This window comes from Protomyctophum bolini (assembly GCF_963924005.1).
Source record: "Protomyctophum bolini genome assembly, chromosome: 2".
In the NCBI taxonomy this organism is placed as follows: domain Eukaryota; kingdom Metazoa; phylum Chordata; class Actinopteri; order Myctophiformes; family Myctophidae; genus Protomyctophum; species Protomyctophum bolini.
The window spans coordinates 3917178-3944891 of NC_137863.1; the positions used below are offsets into that span (position 1 = coordinate 3917178).

At 43.5% G+C, this 27714-nt stretch overlaps 2 protein-coding genes across 3 annotated transcripts; one reads left to right on the forward strand and one right to left on the reverse strand.

The window, feature by feature from the left end:
* Positions 1 to 256: 256 nt before the first annotated feature.
* Positions 257 to 1729, reverse strand: LOC308326296 (ammonium transporter Rh type B-like; the record flags this gene model as incomplete). The annotated part of the gene is made up of 1 exon (XM_080779103.1): positions 257 to 1729. One exon carries the CDS (start codon positions 1727 to 1729, stop codon positions 257 to 259), a length of 1473 nt encoding a protein of 490 aa, XP_080635229.1.
* Positions 1730 to 5605: 3876 nt separating this feature from the next.
* On the forward strand, positions 5606 to 27430 carry arfgap1 (ADP-ribosylation factor GTPase activating protein 1). 2 transcript variants are annotated; one of them, XM_080783627.1, is made up of 13 exons: positions 5606 to 5812; positions 9853 to 9923; positions 10604 to 10713; positions 11500 to 11671; positions 12530 to 12630; positions 14074 to 14160; positions 16400 to 16514; positions 17083 to 17139; positions 17344 to 17376; positions 21581 to 21637; positions 22861 to 22920; positions 25096 to 25151; positions 25529 to 27430. In XM_080783627.1, the coding sequence occupies exons 2-13, from the start codon at positions 9864 to 9866 to the stop codon at positions 26040 to 26042; spliced, it is 1422 nt and encodes a 473-aa protein (XP_080639753.1). In that variant the 5' UTR covers positions 5606 to 5812; positions 9853 to 9863; the 3' UTR covers positions 26043 to 27430. The 2 variants fall into 2 exon arrangements, with proteins under 2 accessions (XP_080639753.1, XP_080639754.1); XM_080783628.1 differs by lacking the exon at positions 21581 to 21637.
* Positions 27431 to 27714: the final 284 nt, after the last annotated feature.

Consider the following 27714-nt stretch of genomic DNA (forward strand, 5'->3'; position numbering starts at 1 on the left):
CTTCAGCTATTGAAAAATAGCAGATCTACAAGCTCATAGCGCGCCACCGAGTGGCGCGCTATGAGCTTGTAGGTCTGCTATTTTTCAAAAATCAAAGAACGACTGATGACTTTTAGAATCTGATCTCAGGTCAGAATGGGTTATAATCAGACCAGTGTGTGTGTGTCCAGTCAGTGGAAACCTCGTATGAATCTGATCTCAGGTCAGAATATATACTTTAAGAGCTCAATGTTCCTACCTATATGCTCCTATAGTGTCAGACCTTGGTCGTGTCATCGGGGCACTTCATGGCGCTCTTCATGTCCCCCGCTGAGCCGCCGCTCCCCCGAGGCGTCAACAGCGCGATGCCGTCGAAGTCCGACGGCACGTCGAAGAAGAGCTCGTCGTCGAAGCACGCCTCGTCGGACGGCGACGCCAGGTTGGGCAGCTTCATGACGATGCCCGTCAGGATCCCGCCCACGAACGCCGCGCCGATGGTGGAGAAGATGGCGGCCACCTGGTAGAGCGCCTGCTCCTCGGCGGAGCGGCCCAGGCCCGCCTTCAGCCCGGGGATGAGCAGCCGCAGCTCGGCCAGCCGCGGGTCCCCCTCGGGCGGCGCGCGGTGCGTGAAGATCTCCCACATGGAGGGCCCGTAGGTCTCCTCGGAGGCCAGCAGGATGGCGCAGATGCCCGCCGTGGAGGAGATGAGCCCCGTGAGGCCGTGCAGGTTGTGGATGCCGCACTGGTCCTGGATGCGCAGGCGGCGCGCCAGGAACGGCGTCAGGTAGCGGTAGCCGAAGAAGCAGGCGGTGCAGCCCATGGCGCCCAGGGCGTACGCCGCCACGGGCGAGATCATCATGTCCACCGAGGCGCCCACGGTCACGCCGCCGGCCAGCGTCACGTTCTGGATGTCGGCCATGGTGAGCTTGCCGCGCTTGTTGAACACGGCCGAGAGCGCGAAGGCCGTCATGGTGGACGAGCTGAGGCCGATGAAGGTGTGCAGGATGGCCCGGTGCTGGTCGTCGCCCTTCAGGGTCAGCGCCGAGTTGAAGGAGGGCCAGAACACCCAGAGGAACAGCGTCCCCAGCACCGAGAGCATGTCGGAGCTGTAGCTCGTCACCTCCTTGGGGTGCCCGTCGTTCAGACTGGGCCGGTACAGCACGAAGGTGGCGCCCAGGCCGAAGTAGCAGGCGAACAGGTGGATGAGGATGGACCCGCCGGCGTCGTTGATCCGGATGTACTTCAGCACCGCCCACTCCACCACGGCGAAGATGGGCACCTCCAGGAAGGCCATGACCAGCAGCTGCACGGGACTGGTCTTCCCCAGCACGGCGCCCATGGAGATGAGCACCACGGCGCACGCGAACTCCGCGTAGATCAGGTTCACCACGCCCAGGTGGATCTTCCCGTCCTCGGCGTGGTAGAACTGGAAGTAGCCCTGCACCACGACGGCCCACTGGACGGCGAAGGTGGCCGTGAGGAAGTTGAAGACCATGCCGCTGAAGCCGTACATGCGCATGAAGGCCAGCAGGCAGCCGAAGCCCACGAAGATCATCACCTGCACGTCGGCGAAGAAGGGGTAGTCGCGGTACACGGAGTTGTCCATGGGGTTGGTCTCGTTGTTCTGGAACCGGGCGTTGGCGTTGTCGTCGTAGGTCACGAAGCCCGCGTACAGGCCCAGGAGGATGACCTCCAGCACCAGAACCAGCACCGGGAGACGCACCCTCAGACTGGTGTTCTTGTTCATCATTGTGACTGACAGTCAGACAGACAGCACTAGTATACGTGTTGCCGTAGCGTAGGCCGATTGTTTGGAATGATTAGCTGCTCCTGCAGCAGCACTAGCTCTCTTTTATACTGCCTCTCTGTTAGATAAGAGAAGCTCCCAGAAGCTTCAGTATAGTGACAGGACAGTGTCAGGACAGTGATGTACTTTGGCCGCTCAATTCACTCACACACAGTGTTGCCTTTTTGGCAAGATATCTCCCTCCGCTTAAGGATTTCGCAACCTTTAATCTCCACAGCAGGCGCAATCAATATACAGTGATAATCTATTTGTGAATGAAAGTCAGTGCCATACCAAAAGTTTTTTTTTTCTTTTAATTTAAATGAATTGGCCTTAAAAAAAAATTAAGAAATTTTAAACAAGACTTGAAATCTAAAATAGGAAGAGTGCAAAAAGGAAAACAAACCAAAAGGACAGGTGTGTGTGTGCGTGTGTGTGTGTGTGTGTGTATGTGTGTGTGTGTGTGTGTGTGTGACTGTGACTGTGACTGTGACTGTGGACGTGCACGTGTAAGAAGGTACGTGAAAGGGTAGAGAGAGTTACATTGAGTGAAGGATCAGATTCACTAACCACCTTACTTTCACCTTTAATAGAGCCATTGCCATTTCATGGCGTGGAAGTGACGCAGTCCTTAAACAAAGCCCCCCTTCTGTGTGCTCACGGACCCCCCAGAATGTGCCTAAACCCAACACACACTAATGGGCTACTTTAAGACATGATCTGGCTCTGATAGACGTGATTGTGCATTGCGTTTTAATGTGCATTGCTGAGACTTTTCAAAGAAAATGCTGTTACTTGAAGTTTCTTCAATATTTAGCACTTTAGTTAGTAAATACACTAATAAATAGAACAAATTTAAGCAAATGGCAATATCAATCCTTCTAAAGCTACTGCTGTCCTATTTCTTTTTCCACTATTATTTTTAATAGAATATTTTCGAAAATGTTGAAAGCCTGCCCGAATTATGGATGTCAAGTTGAGATTAATAATAATAATAATAATAATCTTTATTGTCCCGAAGGATATTTGTCTATATTTGAATACAAAAACAAAAACGAAACATGAGATTGGTTAAAGTTTTTCATATAGCTAAACCGGGAGAATCTTTAGTAATTAGTAACCTGTTTAGGCAGGCTTATGACTTGACCTCTGTGTCTTCTGCTGCAAGCTGTGCCCTAGTTTTGTTCTGCTTTTAAACCGTGTTCTTGTACTGTTTTTAACCTGTACGGCGACCTCGAGTGCCCTGAAAGGCGCCTTATAAATAAAATGTATTATTATTATTATTGTTATTATTAAGTAAGTATTAAGGCCACCTGGAGCCACCTGGAACCCTCTCAAGGACCACGGGTTGAAAACCACTGCCTTAGAATGACTAAAGGCTCATTCCTATAGTCTGGATTTTCGGTGGTGAGGTGACCACCGAACTACAACATGACGTCACTGAGGTGACCACCGAACTACAACATGTCGTCACTGAGGTGACCACCGAACTACAACATGACGTCACTGAGGTGACCACCGAACTACAACATGACGTCACTGAGGTGACCACCGAACTACAACATGACGTCACTGAGGTGACCACCGAACTACAACATGACGTCACTGAGGTGACCACCGAACTACAACATGACGTCATGAGCCGCGGTGAAGAGCAAACCACCACCGCCACCGCTCCAGCCCTTCTCTCTGTTTTTACTCACCACCGCTCAACGTTATTTCAGCTCCGGTGGTCACCTCACCACCGAAAATCCAGACTATGAATAATGCTTAAATCATTCATAGTCTGGATTTTCGGTGGTGAGGTGACCACCGGAGCTGAAATAACGTTGAGCGGTGGTCACCTCACCACCGGAGCGGTGGTCTGTGGCGGTGGTTTGCTCTTCACCGCGGCTCGTGAGTCGTGACGTCATGTTGTAGTTCGGTGGTCACCTCACCACCGAAAATCCAGACTATACGAATGAGCCTTTATAGTCATCTAAGGCAGTGGTTTTCAACCAGTGGTCCTTGAGAGGGTTCCAGGTGATCCCCAGCTAGATGATGGAGAGTTGGTAACCAAATGGACCCTTATATATGTAGATCTGTAACTCTTTAGAGAGCGTATCTCGAAGAGAAATATTGTACTTTTACTCCAAATCTCTGCGCTTTACATAGATTGTGCATTGCATTCACACACACACACACACACACACACACACACACACACACACACACACACACACACACACACACACACGACACACCGATGGCGGCGGATTTAACCACGCAAGGCCCCAACCAGCACATCAGGAGTAATTAGGGGTTGGTTCAGTCAGTGTCTTGCTCAAGGACACTTTGACACTAACTCTGGTGGGAGCACCACAGGGTTCGAACTGGCAACCTTGCGGTTAGGTTACCATCCTTCCAGCCACTGACTCTACCCCCTGAGCCACCACTGTGTTCAAAACATATCAAATAAATACAATAAATCTAGCTCATTGTTAAACGAGGAGCGCAGCTTGTCAAGACAATTATTACTCACTCAGCGATGTGATGAATCTGGTATCCGTTTTCAACGTGTCCCTCCTTCCCAGCAGCGACCGCAGCTGTGAGCAGCAGTCTGGGTCCTCCGTGGAGCTTGGCGTCCTCTTCAAAGGCAGTGTGTAATTCCTACAGGCAACAAGAACAAAGTGTGATTAAACAGAAATGTGTTGTTAAAACAAAGACGCTGTGCTAATAACGGCTAAAGAACTGTATACTGTGATAGCACACTGTTTCTCTCAACCAGTGGACCAACAACCACACCAGTGTTGTTTTTGGCAGCAAATTTTAGTTTTAGTCATAGTCTCTTGAATAGTTTAAATTTTTGGTTTTAGTCACATTTTTTAGTCACCTGGAATGTTTTAGTGTTAGTCTAGCCCGGGTTCGAACTGGCGACCTTGCGGTTACCATCCATGCAGCAAAATAATGAGTATACTTTTGTGCCAATACTTTTACTCAAGTAGGCCTAAATGTTGACTTCTGGGGGTGGCGGTGGGCCGGCTCAGGGGTAGGCCTATAGTGGTTTTGATTGATTGATTGAAATATTTATTAACAGTTAATAGAATTACAGTACTACATTTCAAGCACAAACTCAATACAAAGACTGTTATAGCTGTGAGTGGACGACCCAATTAAGCATTACACGTCACTTGTTTACAACAGGGTCCACATTGTTCAATTCATCAAAACATTTAGAGACATACAAATAGACACTTCTATATAGTTAAAGAACAGAACAGGAATTCATCATATAGGAAGCAAAAAGGGAAAATATAGGCTACATACAGTGAGGGGAAAGGGGGGGGGGGGGGCAGTTTCGAATTGCAGCCATCCGCCTGTGCCCTTTGAGAGCGGTTGCCAGCTCGAACCCGGGCTCCCCCAGAGTTAGTTGTTGTCGAAGTGTCCTTGAGCAAGGCACTGAACCCCTAATTGCTCCTGATGTGCTCGTTGGGTGCCTTGCATGGTTTCCACTGCCATCGGTGTATGAATGTGTGTGTGAATGGGTGAATGGGTGAATTGACGCACAAATCTATGTAATGCGCCTTGGATAAAGGCACTATAATATAAATGCACCATTTACCATTTACTTTTACTCAAGTAGGCCTAAATGTTGACTTCTGGACTTGTACTTGGTAACAGAGCATTTATTTCTATATTTACAGTATTTATTGATTGATTGATAAACACGTGAGTGCTTTTCCCCACTGCTGTATGGGAGGATTGGACGGATTGGACGGAGGAGGAACCAGAAGTCAAGGAAGAAGAACTCCCGACATGCATTGCGCAGTGCCAACGTAGGCAAACAGAAACATGGCCGCCGGTGTTTAATATCAGCAGCGAACCAGTTACTACTACTACTCATTTTATCTGTCTGCTGTCAGTCTGCTGTCAGTTCACCGGACTTTTATTCATAAACACCGTCATAAGCGCTGTCTGTCCCGTTCGTCACGGCTGAGAGGACGTTATAACATCTCTGTCACGGAGAGAGAGACTCTTGATCCATTCCAGCCGAACAGAACACAGCAGGTAAATGTATAGTTAGCCTTTTTTTTTGTTAGCCTCCGTCGGCTAACACTGACTGAGCTAAACGGTACATGTTGTACCAATATGTTACTGCGGGTGTTATTATTAACCATGTGATCTGCTGTGTCGTTTTGAATTGGAATTTGTTTGTTTTTTTGCGCTTTTTTCAACCACCCGGGATATATTCATTCATGATGTAACGGCTACTGGGGAGTGGACTAGCATGTTGCGATAATAGCCGGCGATCTTCAAGCTCAGGTCACTCACTGAGTGCTTTGAAATTAATTAATATAGATTTGGTGCCTTTTTTTTGGTTAATTTGAAACACTAATATATTGATTCAGAAGCAGTAGCTGTCTTGAATGATCCACACAGCGTTGTGGTCTTGGAGGATGTGTGTGTGTGTCAGTGTGTGTGTGTGTGTGTGTGTGTGATGACTCAAATGGCTTTCTGTGTGTGACTGCCAGCATGGCACTCCAGGCACTACCATCGCATTGAAGGCTTGGAATTATAGTCAGTTTAATAGCTATCATTTATAACAGTATATTTATATTATAACCGTTAGTTGCAGAACAATTATGTTTTTGTAATATACTCATTACAAAAAGTGCCATGTAGACCTAATTTGTGTAATCCTTTGGGCTGCTAAACAATGCTTGTCTATAATGTGATTACTTTTTGATTGAAGTATTTATTAACTGTATGCTGAATAGGTACATTTCAAGCACAACTCAATACGAAAACTGTTGACAGTGGACGATACCATAAAGCATTACACTCGTTTACAATAGGGTCCACTATTTTCAATTCATCATCTATGATGAATTCCTGTTCTGTTCTTTGACTATATAGAAGTGTCTATTTGTACGTCTCTAAATGTTTTGATGAATTGAACATGGTGGACCCTCTTGTAAACAAGTGTAATGCTTAATTGGGTCGTCCACTCACAAGTTTGTGCTTCAAATGTACTGTAATTCTGCAAGCTGTTAATGCATATTTCAATCAATCAGAACATTTAGAGACGTACAGACATTTGGGGGGGGGGGGTGAAGGAGTCAAGGGATTCAGATCATGTCTTAATGACTGTTGGTAGGGTGTAGTGGCATAGCAGCTAAATTAATTTAGGTCCTTGTTTGTGCCGAATCTGGGTTGTACATGGTTTGTTGAACTCCCTCTGGTGTTGTGGGTGTGGACTTTGTTTACATTAAGGAAGTATTTAGACGGGTACATCGGTATCTGAAGTATTTAGACAGGTACATGGGTATCTGAAGTATTTAGACAGGTACATGGGAATCTGAAGTATTTAGACAGGTACATGGGTAACTATCTTGGTGGTGTAGTGAATCTTGTGGACCAGACCCATTGCAATGTGCTGTACTCTGTTGTCAACCCTAAGCCATTATCCAGCCTGTCAAAATGGGCAGGGGTGAGGTGGGTTCAAGGAGTGAGGCCAAGTAGTAGGCTAGTAGCCAGACCAGTTTGGTTTTTGATCACTACTACTACTAATACTAATAATAAAGTGCTCAGAATTTACAGTTGGTCAATGGTCAAATTACCTGTACTAAAACATTCTGGCATAACATTTTAAAGATTCACTTTATTAATGTTTTTGTTCAAGTCTTGTCATTTCTTCACATATTAGGCTGTTCAAAAATATCAGATGTACAAGCTCACAGTGCGTCACTTCACGCCATGGCTGCTGCGAGCTTGTACATCTGCTATTTTTTTAAACGGCCTAAAGTGTGAAGAACAGTTTTGCAACAGTTTTGGAAAAATCTTGAAAGTGTGAAAACTACTCTATTTGTATTAGGCATTTGTACAGTCGTTTGCATTAAAACATCACATGGTTTGACAGTCAACAGTCTTGTTTGATGGGGTGGAGGGTGGAGGGGGGGGGGGGGGGGGGGCGGGGCAGAACAGCCATTAAACATGTGACTTCCATTGGAAATGCATTGGATCAGCCACTAAACACGGACAAGAAACACACCAGACCGACACAAGACGGGATCCGCACGTAATTCCGATGTCGGACATGCGCTGCTCCCGTGCTTGCGGTTATGGTTAGGGTTTGAGGTAGGAGGTCGTTTGTCGGACCAGTGACTAGTCTGAAGTTCTGAACTAAGTCCTGCACCCGCTTGACACAAGACAGGTGTCTGATGCCAGGAGGGAATCGGCCTCAGATTCCGTCGTTGGGTTTAGGTATAGTTTACTGAGGTTAGGTATAGTTTTACTGAGGTTGGGGTTAGGTTTAGGTATAGTTTTACTGAGGTTAGGTTTAGGTATAGTTTTACTGAGGTTAGGGTTAGGTATAGTTTTTACTGAGGTTAAGGTTAGGTTTAGGTATAGTTTGACTGAGGTTAAGGCTGTCTGTCAATCACAGCGACTGGCCAGTCACAGCGCACCCTAGTCTACGTCACTCTGTACTCAACCCGAGGACAGAACCATGCTTGCGTGTCTGAAATGTATGAGCGGAGCCTCGGAGTCAGAGAGAGAGATACTGTTGCAAATCTTTGCATCCTGAATGTTGACACACAGTACTGTACAAGGCGATTATCTATTACACACTGCCAGGGTGGTGATGGCAATGATGACGTCACAGAATAATGTGTGTTGCATCTCAGGTCAGGATCAGTAATGGCATTCTTCAGAGTAAATGATGTAGGGATTTTATATCAGCGTTCCAATCTCTAAAGAAGAAGCATTTATTTTCTCCTGGCTGAATGAGAAGAGACGAATGAGTGAATGAATGGATTCAAGACCTCACAGACTTTCCCCGGTTGTGCGTCACTTACTGTTTGTTTTCCTTTGTTTGTTTTTTATCCCTTCTTAAAGTTAAGACTGCTTGGTGTTAAAATGAAATGATAGGCAAAATAAGCCATTGGCTTCAGCCTACACCTTTTTGGTGGTCTTTACAAAAGTTGTAAGAAACGATGAAATGAATGATACTTTTAATGGACTGAACTGAACTGAACTTAAAGACAATTTTCTTTTGCACTGTATGGTGTCATCTCAAATAATTGCGATTAGGTGATGTAATACTTATGACAGGCCTAGATACAGCTGAAGGGCAGGAACCCCTTTTGGTAATAGCATTACGCTATGCTTTAGCTATTGAAAAATAGCAGATCTACAAGCTCATAGCGCGCCACCGAGTGGCGCGCTATGAGCTTGTAGGTCTGCTATTTTTGAAAAATCGAAGAACGACTGACATAGAAACATGGGTTTTTCAGAAAACTGAGAGCCTGACCTGCCGTTTGTCTGACTGACGAGAGTTGTGTTTTGTGTTTTCGCCTCATGTCTGTTTGTGTGTCCGACCGTGTTGGTGCTGCGAGATTCGTCACACAATGAGATTGCACAGGTGTCTGAATCTAGACAACGCTGGGCCCTTTAATAGGGCCCACTCGGGTCAATCAGTGAATCTAGACAACGCTGGGCCCTTAGGGCCCACTCTCCCTCACTTGACTGACATTTCCTGCTGAAAGGTGGATTTTCAGGCCTGTTCTAACTTCTAACCCATTTTTTGACCTGAGATCAGATTCTAAAAATGTCTTCTACATCCTGACAGTTTTCTGATAAAGCCATGTTTCTATGTCCGTCTTTCTTCGATTTTTCAAAAATAGCAGACCTACAAGCTCATAGCTTGTATATTTGCTATTTTTCAATAGCTAAAGCATAACGCATAACACCAAAAGGGGTTCCCACCCAAAATGGGTAGAATGCCAGTGATTTTTCTCTTTTTTTGTGTGAAGGGTCCAGGGCATTCCAGATTCCACACTTGGGTGGCAGTGTGCTGTAGAAGGAGAATTCACCCATGTTTGTTTTAAAAGTGCAGTTTGCTCTCTTGTCTCTTCTCTGAAAGGTCTTGTTAATGTTTATTTATGTAATGCCTTTTACAGCGTTAGAGAATCCGTATTCTAGCGCTGTGTGTGTGTGTGTGTGTGTGTGTGTGTGTGTGTGTGTGTGTGTATTGTAAAGACTATACTGAGCACATGTGCACAACCAGTGATATAATATTTATTTATTGGTGATTGTCTTTCTTTCAGTTTGGGACAAAATGGCGAGTCCAAGAACCAGAAGAGTTCTGAAGGAGGTGCGAACGGGGGACGAAAACAATGTAAGCTACTACTTGATTTATTGATTGAAATATCTATTAACAGTTTGCAGAATTACAGTACATTTCAAGCACAAACTCAATACAAAGACTGTATTAACTGTGGAGTGGACGACCCAATTAAGCATTACACTTGTTTACAAGAGGGGTCCACCATGTTCAATTCATCAAAAACATTTAGAGACGTACTGTACAAATAGACACTTCTAGTCAAAGAACAGAACGGAACAGGATTTGGTCATGCTCTGAGAGAATGGTAGGATTGCCCAGGTTTCCACAGGGCTTTTTTCAGCCTCTGTGTTGTTGATGATTAATTAAATGCACGATTGGACTAGTTCTCGATACCTAAAAATACTCCAGCCCATTTTGAGGAGGTTTCTAGAAGCCCTCTGCTCTAGCCCATTCTGACCTGAGATCAGATTCTAAACATGTCTTCTATACATCCTGACAGTTGTTTTCTTAAAAAAGCTATGTTTCTATGTCAGTGGTTCTTCGATTTTTTTTCAAAAAAATAGCAGACCTACAAGCTCGTAGCGCGCCACTCGGTGGCGGGCTACGAGCTTGTAGATCTGCTGTTTTTCAATAGCTATAAAGCATAGCATGATGCTAACTAACACCAAAAGGGGTTCCCGCCCAGAATGGGCTAGCTAATGATTTGGAATTATGACACGTTGTTTTTGCAGCTTTGCTACGAGTGCGGAGCCTTCAACCCACAGTGGGTCAGCGTGACGTACGGCATCTGGATCTGTCTGGAGTGCTCCGGCAAGCACCGGGGTCTGGGAGTACATCTAAGGTATACTACAGCCTTTAAATATAGGGTCATATGTTCCAGGGGTCTGGGAGTGCATCTCAGGTACAAGGCTTTTAAATAGGGTCATATGTTTTCAATGCTCAAACCTTTTAAATAGGGTCGTATGTTTTCAATGTTTAAACCTTTTAAAATAGGGTCGTATGTTTAAACCTTTTAAATAGGGTCATGTTTTCAATGCTCAAACCTTTTAAATAGGGTCGTATGTTTTCAATGTTTAAACCTTTTAAATAGGGTCGTATGTTTTCAATGTTTAACCCATTGATGCCTGAGGCCGAATCTGGGAACGCCTTCTAGGGCCTGACCTAAGGTTTCTGAAAACCTTCAAATTCTGCTTAATTTTTTTTTTAATAGTTATGTTGCTACATGTATAGCAATAGCTGATGAGACACAGAGAGCACGGCCGGCATCAAGGGTAGAACAACGTATAGGTTGCACCAGGCATCAATGGGTTAAACCTTTTAAATAGGGTCGTATGTTTTCAGTTGTTTAAACCTTTTAAATAGGGTCATGTGTTTTCAATGATCAAACCTTTTAAGGTAGGCTAGAGATTATTCCAGTATTATGTTTCTTAGCTTACGCATGTTTCATGATAAATGTTTTTATGTGATGTATTCCCATGCTTTTTGTTCTTGCTTAATGTAAGTCGCTCTGGATTAAGAGCGTCTGCTAAATGCCTAAATTGTAAATTGTATGTCAAAGTGCCAAAATCCGAGAATAAACAACAGTTCTTGATCTCCTTTTCTTTTCTTCTCTTCTCACGGTCTCTAGTTTCGTCCGCTCCGTGACCATGGACAAGTGGAAGGACCTGGAGCTGGAGAAGATGAAGGCCGGAGGGAACGGGAAGTTCCGGTTGTTCCTGGAGCTCCAGGACGAATACGACCCCACCTGGTCTTTACAGGAGAAGTACAACAGCAAGCCTGCCGCGCTGTTCAGGGACAAGGTGAGACCAGGTGTTGTTTTCCCTCGACTAAAACATGCCGTAATCCTCGGTGGCACAGTTGGTAGTGCTGTCGCCTCACAGCTAGAAGGTCCTGGGTTCGATTCCCGCTCGGGGCACTGTGGGTGCTGGCGGCGTGTTTCCTCCTCCGCGTCATCAGTGCTCATACCCGAAGGCGGGGTTGGCGAAAGGGCCTTTCTGTGTGGAGTTTGCATGTTCTCCCCGTGTCCCCTAGGGTAGGTACCCTCACAAAAACATGCAGTAATCCTGGTCTCTAAACTGCCTCCCCCTGGCCAGCCGGGGCGCCTGATGGAGGGGAAAGGAACTGGTTGGAATAACGTGTTCCTTCCACGCGCTACGTCCGGCCGGGGAAACTCCCCCCTGTCAGGTGTAAAAGGAGCAACTTGGACACTCAGGCATGAAGGAAGCATGAGTTAAGTCCATTGCTCTTCCCAGGTTGGCGGAGGGTGTGTAGAGCCCAGGATCACAGTAGATGATTGGCACAGGGGTGAAAAATGGGTTACAAAATCGTGGGATAAAAAAATATATATTAAAAAAAAAACTGTCTTCATTAGCATTACACATAAAAGATGGAAGCAAACAAACGACTATATACCACATACCGAGGTTCAAAAACGGACGATAACTGATGAAATAAAAATAGATGTGGCTCCGTTTTTTACATCTACATAATGAATGTACTATTGCTGGACAGGTTATAACAGAGGCCGAGGGTAAGGAGTGGTCCATCGAGACATAATGAATCTACTTTCTCTATTGCTGGACAGGTTATAACAGAGGCCGAGGGTAAGGAGTGGTCCATCGAGACATAATGAATCTACTTTCTCTATTGCTGGACAGGTTATAACAGAGGCTGAGGGTAAGGAGTGGTCCATCGAGACATCGTCTGCCCAGAACTGGACGTCTCCTCAGCCCAGGACCGGTCTGTCGTCTTCCCATCGGTAAGGCAGCAAAGCAGGACATGTTTTGACCCCATTAACCCATTCTGAACGGGAACCCATTTTGGTGTTGGCATCATGCTATGCTTTAAGCTATTGAAAAATAGCAGATCTACAAGCTCATAGCGCGCCACCGAGTGGCGCGCTACGAGCTTGTAGGTCTGCTATTTTTGAAAAATCGAAGAACTACTGACATTTTTAGAATCTGATCTCAGGTCAGAATGGGTTAATCAGACCAGTGTGTGTCCAGTAGAAACCTCGTATGAATCTGATCTCAGGTCAGAATGGGTTAAGACCTGAGGCTAAGGTCACATTCCCACCTAATACTTCGGTATAGACTCAATGCGAATGGGCGGAGAAATTGGGATTCTTGCATATTTAATTGGCTGCGGTTTGCCTTCACACTGTCATTCGCAGCAATTGGAAACGCAGCAGGGGGGACCTTTATCAATGTGTTCCATTCATAAACTAGCCTACACAGTGAAATCTATGGTGATAAAATTATACTCATAACGTGCATGTGTTGTGCTGTCTGGGACTGGACCCCCCCCCTCTCTCTCTCTCTCACTATACGCACGCAGCCACACACTGTTCTTTTGGGCATGGAGACACAGCGCTGAGCGCACTGATATAACAGACAGCAGCGCAAAATGTTTACACGTTTATTGAGATGAAAGTTCCTACTCCCCACTAGTCCCCACACAGTGACAGCATTCCATGTTTACGACACGTACCGACAGACAGACAGAATATTCTGTAGGCTATAATACACTGCAGTGTTTTTATGTGTTTTCTTAAGCAATTGATTAATGTACTCGTCCTCATTTCGATCAGGGCTTCAGTCTCCACTCTCCTCATTCGACCACGTCTATCCACGGTAACGGGACATCTTTGCGCTGCGTAAAATATGCCTTCTCCGTCTCCAACTGCATGTGTTCAGCTCCTCACCCGCCACATTGTTTGCTTCATTTCCTTTATTTACGGCGGATTGCATTCACACCTGCACCGAAACGTAATCAAGTGCGATTGGAAGTGAAGCGAAACCCCCGTTTTTGCTCTGAGTATAATGTAAAGTAATACGATTCGAATGAGCCTTCACACCTGTCAAACGAAGTACACTTTCTGAAAATGCGCAGCAGGATTCGTTTTAATCGCAGCAACAAAGCTCTCTGGTGTGAATGTGACCTGATCGTGCAAATACATTCTAAATCAGTGGCCAGTTTGCCAAGAACCGCCACAATCATGGGTGTTATTTGGCCACGGACCCCCATCTGAAAAGGTTTTGTGCCAGGGACCCCCCAGAAGAGAAGATTTGTGTTTAACCCATTGAAACATAGGTTTTTCAGAAAACTGTTAGGATTTAGAAGGTGTTCTCAGGTCTAAATGGGTTTAAATCCAGTGTTCAATATCAAGTGAAGAACAAAGCAATTCAATTTGTCTTTTTAGCTCCGGAGGGCCTGGCCAGAACTCGTCCAAACCCGGCGATAAGGCCTTTGAAGACTGGCTGAGTGACGACGTGAACTCTTATCAGAGGTGAGAGAGAGCCTAGGGTACACTTTGTTCACACCAGTGTTGTTTTTGGCAGCATCCATATTTCTATTTTAGTTTAGTCATAGTCTTTTTGGACTGAAACTTCATTTAGTTTTAGTCACATTTTAGTCACCTGGAATGTCTTTAGTGTTAGTCTAGTTTTAGTCGACTAAATCTACAGTTGATTTAGTTGACTAAAATGTATTTTGGTGGGTTGATGCTGCCGTCGTAATGAGGGTTTTTACACTTGCTGAAAATAGCTGATCTACGAGCTCACAACGGGTCACAACGCGACGCGTTGCGAGCTTGTAGATCAGCTATTTTCAGCATGCAACCAAGTGTAAAATGACTTATACTGGATCTCTTGTCCACTATAGTCCCTTCCTAACATTTTACTCTAGTTTTTATTTGTCTACGAAATTGTCAGTATGTTTAGTCTTAGTTTTAGTCATCGTAGCTTAGTTTTCATTTAGTTTCCATTTAGTTTTTGTCAGTGAAAATAGGTAGTCGACGAACATTTTTCGTCTTAGTTTTAGTCGACGAAAACAACACTGGTTCACACGCTACAACTCCTGTTCCTCCTCCTGCTCCCGTGGTTTATGTCAGGCCCCAGCATGTTGAAATGGGTTGTCCTCATTTGCTATTAACCCATTCTGATCGGGAACCCATTTTGGTGCTAGCATCATGTTATGCTTTAGCTATTGAAAAATAGCAGATCTACAAGCTCATAGCGCGCCACCGAGTGGCGCGCTACGAGCTTGTAGGTCTGCCATTTTTGAAGAAATCGAAGAACGACTGACATTTTTAGAATCTGAACTCGGGTCAGAATGGGTTCATCAGACCAGTGTGTGTCCAGTTGGAAACCTCGTATGAATCTGATCTCAGGTCAGAATGGGTTAAATAGGCCTGTCACAATCATGACAACGGTAACGGAGCATGCAGCTCCACTCTAGCCCCGGTGCTGGTCTGGATAAATGGCAGTACAAGAAGAAGAAATAGAGTCCGCAACACTGCTATGAAAAACTCAGCTCCACTGGTTTAATGATTCAACGTTTCAATCACTAGGATCTTCTTCAGGAATGAAGATTTTCACGATTTTTCAAAAATAGCAGACCTACAAGCTCGTAGCGCGCCACTCGGTGGCGCGCTACGAGCTTGTAGGTCTGCTATTTTTCAATAGCTATAGCATAAACACCAAAAGGGGTTCAGTGTTGCGGACTCTTATTTGTTCTTCATGTCACAATTATGACAAATCGCAATGATTTTGCATAATCATTTCCATGTTGAGAATAGGTTCATACATTTGGAAAAAATCTACAAGCTCGCAATGCATTTCAACGCGTTGTGAGCTTGTAGATCTGCAATTTCCACTTTAAAAAAGAAGAAGAAATATGGCGTATTTTGGCCATAAGTAACACATTTTTTCATATTGATTATTGGTGTCATTTCCATTCATTTCTTTGTGTATTTCATTTTTTTGTCAGCCCTATTCATGGATCAAAAATGTAAGTCGTTTGGATTCCATAGAAGCCAAGCATGTCTTCTATGGAAACGTGGTGTTGCCCACCGAAAATAGCAGATCTACAAGCTCACAACACGTCGCGCAGTACTGCGACATGCTGTGAGCTAGGTTGTAGATCGGCTATTTTTGTATTTGCAGTGATGTTTTAGAAGCGTCTTCCATAATCATGCCTTAAAAATGTCATGTTTAATGCCTCAAATCTGTGATTTCTCCAACTGGTTGGCTGTATGTGGAACAGCTGCAACATAAGGTTTAGAATGATTACGTAGCTAAACATCAGCATTAAAGGAGAATTCCATGCTAGAAGGCTTTCTTACCTTTTATTTGTAGTTATTTTTATAGTTGTTATTTTGTGCAAAAGTGCATTATTGACCATTTCCCCTAATGTAAGCCCTCAAAGTGTGCTATTTACTGCTATTTTTGGGATACTATTTACATTATGAAGAGAGGATATATAAAAAAAAATATTTTTTGAGCGATGGAAATGAGCGAATTAGCACAATGCCCCAATGCCCCATTCAAGTCAATGCAATTCATTGAGGGCTTACGGTAGGGGAAATAGCCAATAACACCCGGACCTCTTTGGTGGGGACGTAACAACTACAAATAAAAGGTAAGAAAGCCTTCTAGTATGGAATTCTCCTTTAAGCTTTCAGTCATTAGACCTAATGTATCTTTATTCCACGTCTATTCATTGCATTGTTTCCGTCGTCTCATTAGCGGCGGCGGTTACAGCGGGAATCAGGACAACCGCTACGTTGGTTTTGGCAACACGGTGACGCCGGAGAAGAAAGACGACGACTTCCTGAACAACGCCATGTCCTCTATCTATTCAGTATGTCACATGCACGCACGCATACATTCACACATGCACGCACGCACACACGCACGCACGCATGCACGCACACACGCACAGAGACATGTCCTCTATTTATTCAGTATGTCTCACGCACGCACGCACGCACACACACACATGTCCTCTATTTATTCAGTATGTCTCACGCACGCACGCACACACACACATGTCCTCTATTTATTCAGTATGTCACATGCACGCACGCACACACGCACGCACGCACACATGCACGCACGCACACACGCACAGAGACATGTCCTCTATTTATTCAGTATGTCACATGCACGCACGCACGCACACACACACAGACAGACATGTCTTCTATTTATTCAGTATGTCACACACACACACACACACACACACACACACACAGTCACACACACAGTCACACACACACACACAAACACACACACACACACACACACACACACAGTCACACACACACACTCTCACAACACTAGTCTGTAATCCCCCCAGTTCCACTTTCCATTTTGCAGCAGAACTTGTTGGGTTTCATGTTCATCGTTCGTTTGTTTTCTTTTAACAGGGGTGGAGCAGTTTCGCAGTCGGTGCCAGCAAGTTTGCGAATGTTGCAAAAGATAATGTAAGTGGTTTTTTTTTCCATAGAAAATAAGGTTTTGACTGAGAGTTGGAATAATGTAAAACGTTTCAGAAAAAGTATGACAATTTTGGCGTGTTTTACAACATCAAATCCATTCCGGAGGTCTTTGATTGTGATTACATTAATTGCTTCCATATCTGGTATTAATGACATAAATGTGTCATTTGTTCCCCCTTTTTAAAACAGACTGCTAAACTGGCAAACCAAGCGACCTTGAAGGTAGGAAGCACTTTTATTAAAACCGTTCTCTTTCAGGTTTACGCCTGATGTGAACTGGGCTTAACTTGTTTACTAATATTAAAGTGCTTTTTACATGATTTCCTATTTTTCCATTTTAAATCTCTTTAATTGTACGTTAAACGTGACATTTTAGGACCTAAAGGAATAGTTCACGCAAACAATGACAACTACTCATCCTCACGCTACTACAGTATTTGAAACACTGTTGTGATGTTTTCGTTGTTTTCTCCAAAACGGTTCAAATCCGAAAGGTGACCGGTTCTTTAGAGTTCAAAAAGATAACATTAGTCCTTACAGCTTGTGCAGCATAATCCCAGTCTTCCAAAGTTGAGTGGAAAAGACTTAAATTTACACCATTATTCAGAGCAAATGTTCACTGCAGACCAGACCTCACGCTGTAAACACATAAGTGATGGAGATGGTTTTTTTTTAATGGTATAAAGACTTGAATTTACCCCCTGAATTTACCCTTTGTCAAGTCCCGCCTGTGGTTCTACCCCCGTTTGCCCCCTTTGGTTGCTGTTTTGTGGTTGGACAAAAATCCTTTCTCTCCATCCACTACCTTTGAAATAATGTGTTTTTCAGTTGCTTTGTATTGACTATTGATAGTCTTCTTATTTTAAACTTGTTGTCAGTAAAAGGGACATCACAGGTGCAGCATGGTGACTGGGCATATCATGTTTGTTTTTTGTTTTTTCCAAAAAGATTACGTTTTAGTAAATTAAACGTAAACCAGGTGGAACAAGGCAGAAAGAGCCTGCTGCTGGTTACGGTTAGTCAATCAGGGAGCAATCAGAAGGCTGAGAAATGGTGAATTGTGCTGCAAAAGCTGTTGCCCTTTAAGATCTGTGAAGAAGCGGTCAGCCTTTTAAATCTGTGAAGAACTGGTCAGGCTTGACTTGAGTCGTCTTGGAGAAAAGGCTGCTGGGCGACCTCGCCTCGCTGTGTTGTTATTATTATGTGGACAAAGAAACTTCACCCGGCGTTTCAACTGGAACTATTCCTTTTATATAATGTGTACAGGCGTTGACACTAAGGGTTGCCCACTTGCCCCCCTGGCAGGTAAATAAAACCTTCTGCTTGCCGGTTTGGTTTGCCCCGACCTGGCAAGTGATGGTTTGAGAGAGGGCACGCAACCGTCTCATAGTATAAACACAACACAAGATATCTGTCTAAAAACCTGAACGTGGCTTCAGGCCTGTGGAACGTAAAATAAGAGCAACTGTTTGCCTATAATGTGCTGTTTTCACTGTTGCTAGTTCCTAGTCCTACACAAAATATAAAATAAGTGTGAACCCATAGTCATATTCATAGTAGTTATTTGGCATTATTGAAGTTTTACTTTATTTTTTTTATACATTTTTTTTACCTATAATTGTATAATGGACGATTACTTTTCGGGGCAAGACTCATTCTGGCGAGACTCTGTGCCACGTAAACTAAAACATTATACAAAAATGTGGCTATTAAGATAATTGCGAATCGTTCATTTGATCTCGCAAGAGTGCATTTCTCAGCCCCAACCACTACACGGCCCATACCGGACCGGAACCATCATAGATAAAGAAAGAGAACGTTTTACAGCATATTATTCTGCAATATTCATATCGTATTCATATTAAAATCATATACATTCGACATTCAAAATCATTCGAAAATTGTTCGAATACATGTGGTGTTTTTAAAAGGAATATTCGAATATCATTTCTTTGGCCAATTCTGGCAGCACTACTGAGTGCACGGTTTTCTGTGAACACTACTGTGAACACTACTGAGTGCACAGCTTTCTGTGAACACTACTGTGAACACTACTGTGAACACTACTGTGAACACTACTGAGTGCACAGCTTTCTGTGAACATTGCAGTGGAGTGAACTCTTCTCTAACCTCTCTCTGTCTGCCTTCACTGGATCTATAGCTCTATTCTAACGTCTCTCTGCCTTCACTGGATCTATAGCTAAAGGGTTATAAACTCTTGTTACTTCTCTTAACTTCTCTCTGCCTTCACTGGATCTATAGATGAAGGGTTATAAAGCACCCCCAGAACCGGTAAAAAAAACAGCAAATACCAGCTGCATGTTCGGCTCCATGTTCAATCACTATATCATTTCGTCATTTTTATTTTATGTACTTTTATTTGTTGTTATAACATTGTTGACTATACTGTAGTTATCTGTTTTTTTTGCTTGTATACATTAACACAGGACGTTGCTTTTATCTGTCTACCTGGACCCAAAAAGTGACTGAATGAAGAAAAAAATGGATACGATATACAGTAATTCTGCTCCCCAGGGTTTTTTTTATTTCAACCTAAATACAACAACGTTTCGCCCCCCTCCGGGCTTTCTCAACTTGAGAAACGTTGTTGGGGCGAAAGAGATAAAAGGAACGAAACTTTGTTGTATTTAGGTTGAAATAAAAAAAGACTGGGAGCTGAATTATATCGTGTGTGCAGACAATCCATTTATTTTCTTCAATATGTAGAAATGAATCCCATTTCTCTATGTAGAAATGAATCCCATTTCTCTATGTAGAAATGAATCCCATTTCTCTATGTAGAAATGAATCCCATTTCTCTATGTAGAAATGAATCCCATTTCTCTATGTAGAAACTAATCCCATTTCTCTATGTAGAAACTAATCCCATTTCTCTATGTAGAAATTAATCCCATTTCTCTATGTAGAAATGAATCCCATTTCTCTATGTAGAAACTAATCCCATTTCTCTATGTAGAAACTAATCCCATTTCTCTATGTAGAAATTAATCCCATTTCTCTATGTAGAAATGAATCCCATTTCTCTATGTAGAAATGAATCCCATTTCTCTATGTAGAAATGAATCCCATTTCTCTATGTAGAAATGAATCCCATTTCTCTATGTAGAAACGAATCCCATTTCTCTATGTAGAAACGAATCCCATTTCTCTATGTAGAAATGAATCCCATTTCTCTATGTAGAAATGAATCCCATTTCTCTGTGTAGAAATGAATCCCATTTCTCTATGTAGAAATGAATCCCATTTCTCTATGTAGAAACGAATGTAGTGAGAATAGATGGACAGGGGCAATGGGGGTTTGTCCTATTATGTCCGGACAAGAACTAACAGTTGTAATCTTCTATAAACCGGAAGTCCAGGGTCTACCGGAAGGTCCAGTTGGCTGGGCCAATGACATCTGCTTCCAGTCAGACACTTTCGGCTACGTCTTTATTTCACAAACTTTATCTCTGTGTAAAATGGAGATAAAATGAGGTTAGGATTCTTCTCCTCGTCAGCCCTTCAGGAACAAAGAAGCAGCTCGCTTAAACAGGTTCTTTCTGACACACCCGGCTTAAGTATTCTGGTGTGTTAGAATGATATTTTAGGCTGTTAAAGAAATCAATAAATAGTGACCAATACCATCACTCATATCCATGTTGTCATGGATTATCCCTTCATGCATGACCATTCTTTTGTTCTGTCTGTCTGTGCTTCCGACGGACCGTGCTTCGTTGAGGTGTAATGGTACATCTGAGAGCAATAATTTCATCACTATCTAATGGGTACCTATTCTAAATTTTAAGTTGTACATTATTTTCCCCTACTAGATAAGTGGGTTGTTATCATTACATTTAACGGTTGGAGAACAGTCCGGTGGGACATTTCAAAGTAATATAAAATATCTTTGAACATCCTAAATGACAAACACGTCTGCAATGCCCCTCCTATTATGTAGGCCTGTCACAATTATTTCATAATCGCCCAATAACAATTATTTTTTGCATAATCGTCCTTCGTTATCATGTTGAAAAATGTCCATACATTTATATACATCTTTCCATTTCTTTTTGCAGAAATAGCAGATCTACAAGCTTACCACACGTCACGTTTTGACTTGTTGTAAGCTTGTAGATCAACTATTTCCACTATTTTGTGAATGTTTTGTAAATAAAAAAAACATAAAAAATAGTGCAATGTGTGCAATTTGTGATTACGAAACCTAAAAGGCAAACAAATACAAATTGTAATGTTCCAAATGAACCAACGAAACACATGATGGATGAACCATTACACCCCCTCTATAGCATGCTGTTCAGTCTGGCTGTGAATGCAACGATCACATGGAAGCTCAGCATCATTGCATTGTTGTGAATGTTTCTTTATTCAAGCATATTCTCCCTCCTCTCATCATCTCCACCTATAGGCCACAGAGTTAGGACAGACTTTAAATGAGAATGTTATCAAACCCACACATGAGAAGGTAACATTAAGATGTTTAAAGTTGTTTGTTTTTTGTTGGTGGTGGGGGTGGTGGTGGTTGGTGGTGGCGGGTTCATTGCAAGTTGCTTTTTTTTGTGTAGTAGAAACGTCTTCAGAATGATGTGACTTTTGTGCATTTTGACATCCTCCATTCATTGTCTGTTGGGATCGACGCTGCCTGCTTTTGCGTTGGTCCTACACTAAATGACAAAAGCTGTGTTTTTTCTTTTTCTTTTTATGGTGTTTGTCTCGGAGCAAACAGCCGATGTCTGTCTGTCTGTCTGTGCATCTAATGCTAAAGGGGGAGGTGTTGGACATTTAACCACTTTTAACCCATTTAGGCCTAGATAGAAATTCTATCTTCTATATCCTGACAGTTTTCCCGAAATACCTCGTTTCTATATCGGAGAGCCTAGAGGTGCTCAATATTTCATGTCCAAGGACCCCAAAAAATTGTAATTGGCCTCCGACCCCCATCTGAAAATATGTAGTGCCAGGGACCTCCCCAGAAACAAAGGTTTTTGTTAAAAAGACTCTCTCTGAAAGAATATATATTCAAAGATTTGTGGCCACATTTCCACGATTTTTCAAAAATAGCAGACCTACAAGCTCATAGCGTGGGTGCACTTGGTGCCGCGCTATGAACTTGTAGATCTGCTATTCTTCAATAGCTAAAGTATAACGTAATGCTTAAAACACCAAAAGGGGCTCCCGCCCCAAAATGGATTAAGCAAAAACAGGTTTTGAAAATGGCCAATGTACTTTTTTTTTCTTATCCTGTTTTGCTATTTCCACATGTCCAAAAATAAGGAATAAGTGTTTAAAGGTCCACTCCTCTCATTAATCAATGTATATTATAGTTAGTCTTGCTTTTGTCCCTTTAGTGTATAATATTGGCATTAGTCATTGAAAGTGTGTGCTTTTAATGTGTCTTAGAATCCACAGACTGTAGATGCATTAATTTTAGTCAATGCACCAAATCAATCAATGATTGATTAATCTCACATTAACAATTCATACAGTAATTCATTCCTCGTAAGGAGAAAATGAATTCATACTCACACATTCTCACAATCAAAAGGAAGTAGCTGAATTTGACTGATTTCTAATCGCAGGGGGGGGGGGGGGGGGGGGAATATAATTGTTGGGTGGTGGGGGGAATCAAATTGTTGAATCAAGACCTAGTTTTGGTTCTTATTATTAACGGAGCTTTAACCGATCCAGGTGAAGGATGGAAAGTTGCTAGATGAGATGGCGGTTGGCATCACTGGGCTGGCATACAAGGTAGGATGCTGTGAGGCAGGACCTCTCCCTGCCTTCAGTCAACTCACCAACAACCAGTCTGTCTGCTGAGGAGGAGCCCAAACATGGTACCTCTACCTCACTGGAGCTCTGAGGAACCCAAACATGGTACCTCTACCTCACTGGAGCTCTGAGGAGGAGGAACCCAAACATGGTACCTCTACCTCACTGGAGGTCTGAGGAACCCAAACATGGTACCTCTACCTCACTGGAGCTCTGCTGAGGAGGAACCCAAACATGGTACCTCTACCTCACTGGAGCTCTGAGGAACCCAAACATGGTACCTCTACCTCACTGGAGCTTTGCTGAGGAGGAACCCAAACATGGTACCTCTACCTCACTGGAGCTCTGCTGAGGAGGAGCCCAAACATGGTACCTCTACCTCACTGGAGCTCTGAGCCCACACAGGAAAGTCCTCAGTGTTTCAATATGTAACACTGAGGATTTTGCTGTGCCGATTTTGAGAAGAAGAGGACATTGTTGCCCTTCAAAAAGAGAACCAAAAAGCTCCTAAAACAAGACTGGTTTTTGGTGTGTTGACTTGATGTATACTTGTATTTGAAGAAACTTAATGTCATGTTTTCTCCCTCTTTTCTTGCTGCCATTTTATACTCTGGTGGTGAGTATTGTGTGGACTTACCTTAAGGGTTAGAATTAACTTATTACAGTATAATGGTCATAATATATAACAAATGATTATATTTATATTTCCACACTGGTTGGCAAAACGACACAAAACCCCATTCTACTTTTAGGTTGTGTAGCAAATCATGATTTAGATTTATGCAAAATGACTATATGCAAATGTATATATCAAATGTGTTGAGGAGAATAAAAAATAAAATAACAAAAAGATTCTTTATTGAAATAGACAAATGAGGGAGGACAAACTAGAGCCAGAATGTTTTGACCTGTAGGTCTTTTATAAAACACAGGACAGAACTCGAGACATATAATTACTTTCCCCACAATCCCAATAGACGAGCATACAGTAATTAGGAGAAAAGCAGGAACCCCATAGGGAGCTAAATCTTTTGCAGAGAGAGTAATTTTTTCCTCTTTTTTTTTTCCCCCCCATTTTACTGAAACGTTAATATTTTGGACATGGCTGTTTTCTCCTGGCAGCAGAGACCTAGTACTTGTCCTTGGATAACCCATTCTGACCTGAGATCAGATTCTATAAATGTCTTCTACATCCTGACAGTTTTCTGAAAAAGCTATGTTTCTATGTCAGTCGTAAATTTGATATTTTTCAAAAATAGCAGACCTACAAGCTCGTAGCGCGCCACTCGGTGGCGCGCTATGAGCTTGTAGATCTGATATTTTTCAATAGCTAAAGCATATCATGATGCTAACACCAAAAGGGGGTTCCCGACCCAATATGGGATAACAGAACCACAGCACGGCTCCATCCTTCTCTGCTGCATAAATCATGACATCCTGATTATTAGAAAGTTCATTCACGGCTAAATTTAGCCAGACCAATCTGTATTGTCAGGGATAAGGATAACTACATAGGAATAATTTCTGTAGTGTTGAGATGGAGGTTTTGGCAATGTATCCACTCTAGTATTGAAAGCACTGGTGAAAATAGTTTAGGTAAAAGGCTCCACATTTTATAGATTAGTTACTAATGCCTTTTTGTTGATTTAAACTAAATTAGTTGACCGTAGATATCATTCATACTTTTGTCAACAGTGGGCCAGCAAACGGAATCTCAGGGTGATCTCCGATTTTAAGTTATTTATACCATAACATATCTCTTTGTAGAAACTATTTATTGAATGGAATACAGTAAGGGCAAACTTATTTTTGAAGTCAAGGTGTAGCCTACTAATTGAAAGAACAGTGTAAACATTAAAGTGCAAGAAAATGTAATATTGATTGAAATATGTATTAACAGTTTGCAGAATTACAGTACATTTCAAGCACAAACTCAATACAAAGACTGTTAACTGTGAGTGGACGACCCAATTAGGCATTGCACTTGTTTACAAGAGGGTCCACCATGTTCAATTCATCAAAACATTTAGAGACGTACAAATAGACACTTCTATATAGTCAAAGAACAGCACAGGATTTCATCATAAAGGAGGTAAAAAGGGAAACTTTGTGAAACAACTGTTTAGTTTTGTTAATGTAATTCTTGCGTCTTAGGTTCAGGGAGCTGGAGCAAAGATGGCTGGACTCTTCACTGGAAAGCCTGAAGACGGGTAAGAGTAATGTCCCTTTTCTTACATTTGGCTTTGTAATAATTAGGCCTATTACTAATGAGTGTGATTAACGATTTTAATTTGGCATTGAGCATTAGAATATATTTCTGTTTGCCTCGTAAAAAAGAAATACGCAAAGAAATTACTGACATGTTTATTAATTGTACTTAAAATGGTATAGTTAAGGTGTACTTTAAAAAAGGTTAGCGTGTCACTTCGTGCCATGCTATGTTGCTTGTAGATCTGCAATTCTTTTAATACTAGACATTGTATAAAATAAAACTTTGGGGACGACCAATTGTGTTCAATCTAAAATGACACGGATGCTTTCCCGGTTTTAACGGGTTCATAATGTGTGTGTGTGTGTGGCGCCTCAGGTCCAGCGGAGACAGCTACCAGAACATGGACGCCACCGACGGCTACCAGGCGGGTCACCGGCCCCCGGCCAAGGACTTCTGGGAGACCTTCGGCAGCTCCACCTCCTTATCCAAACAACAACAACCAGAACCACAACAACAACAACAACCACCGCAGAACCAGAACCAGCCCAAGAAGTCTCCCAGCAGCGACGACTGGACCGCCGTAGACGGCAACAACTCCTCCTCCGGCGGCGGGGGCGGGGCCAACAGGAAGAGCTCCGACAACAGCTGGGACATCTGGGGCGGCTCGGAGGGAACCACGGCGGAGGGAACCACGACGGACAAGACCAAGCACAGCACGGGAGACAGCTGGGAGGCCTGGGACAACAACTGGGAGAACGCCACCGCCGCGGAGGACGGAGGCGTCAGCGGGGGCAACAACAAGGGGGGCAAGAAGAAGAGCCCCTCGCCCTCCTCCGCCACCGCCAACGCCAAGCCTGCCGAGGAGACCTGGGACAACGCCGACTGGTAGTGGACGGGTGGTCCTTCCTGGGGCGTTTTAACAGCGGGGAGGGGGGCAACAGCCTGGCGTATTTTACCCCCCAGAAGTGTGTTATTTTGTCTTATGTCGGGACCCGGTGGCAACTACCGTTGATATAAGGCCTATTCATAGTCTGGATTTTTTGGTGCTGAGGTGACCACCGCTCCGGTGCTGAGGTGACCACCGCTCCGGTGGTGAGGTGACCACCGCTCCGGTGGTGAGGTGACCACCGCTCCGGTGGTGAGGTGACCACTCAGTGACGTCATGTTGTAGTTCGGTGGTCACCTCAGTGACGTCATGTTGTAGTTCGGTGGTCACCTCAGTGACGTCATGTTGTAGTTCGGTGGTCACCTCAGTGACGTCATGTTGTAGTTCGGTGGTCACCTCAGTGACGTCATGTTGTAGTTCGGTGGTCAACTCACCACCGAAAATCCAGACTACGAATGAGCCTTTAGGGGTGGTCCTCACCTGGGGGGTTTTAACAGCGGGGCGGCGGGGCGACAGCCTGGCGTATTTTACCCCCCCAGAAGTGTGTTGTTTTGTCTTATGTCGGGACCCGGCGGCAACTACCGTTGATATAGCCTGGGCTGGGCTAGCGTTCCATTTGGTGTTGTATGATCCAGTCAGGAGCGGATGGTAACTTCCGTCATGTTGTAGTCCAGGGTACTTTGACGATGGAGAGGGCCAATAATATATTTCCACACTCACTCCAGAGGGGCCACGGTGAATATTATTGTCGTAGCAAAAATAGCCTCTGATCTACAAGCTCAAAACGCGTCGTAACGCGGCGCGTTTTGAGCTTGTAGATCAGCTATTTTTTGCTATATTTGAATTGAAAACCTGAATAATTTTTTGGTATTTTTGAATTGGAATCCTGACAAGTAATTTCAAATGCATTTAGTTATAGTTATGTTAACTTTATATGAACTGTTAACATAACTACATTGGACACAAAAAAGACAATAATAACATTTTAATACTAGTCATGAAGTAATTAAAGCGTGTTTGGAATTGTAAACAGCTGAAATCAATACTATATCAGTATTACAAACCATTGACTACAACGCCAGTTGCCCAGGGGTGGGCAACTGGCGTTGTAGTCAATGGTTTGTAGTCATCAGACAGGAAGCAACAAGGCGGAATCAGTACTATGAATAGATACTTTATTATTCCGCCTTGTGGCTTCCTGTCTGATGACAACAAATCAGTGACTACAACATGACGTAAATTAACCATCCGCTTTTTGGAACACAGTCCAGGCTTTTCCTCCGAGGTGGAATGCCACCTGGTGGCGACGCGAGGTTACCGTCGATAGCAGAGGCGATAGGGCCGATTCATACTCCTATTTTAGAGCCGAATAAAAGTCGGTTCGACTCTGTAGAGCCTACAATGTGACGTCATTTGGCTCTGTAGACAGAGCCAAATGACGTCATTTGGCTCTGTAGAGCCTACAATGTGACGTCATTTGGCTCTGTAGAGCCTACAATGTGACGTCATTTGGCTCTGTAGAGCCTACAATGTGACGTCATTTGGCTCTGTAGAGCCTACAATGTGACGTCATTTGGCTCTGTAGAGCCTACAATGTGACGTCATTTGGCTCTGTAGAGTCTACAATGTGACGTCATTTGGCTCTGTAGAGCCTACAATGTGACGTCATTTGGCT

Coding starts and splice junctions, on each gene's coding strand:
- arfgap1 (XM_080783627.1), top strand. CDS start 9,864: ATGGCGAGTCCAAGAACCAGAAGAGTTCTGAAGGAGGTGCGAACGGGG. Junction 11,672..12,529: donor CCGCGCTGTTCAGGGACAAG/GTGAGACCAGGT, acceptor ATTGCTGGACAG/GTTATAACAGAGGCTGAGGG. Junction 21,638..22,860: donor TCAAACCCACACATGAGAAG/GTAACATTAAGA, acceptor TAACCGATCCAG/GTGAAGGATGGAAAGTTGCT.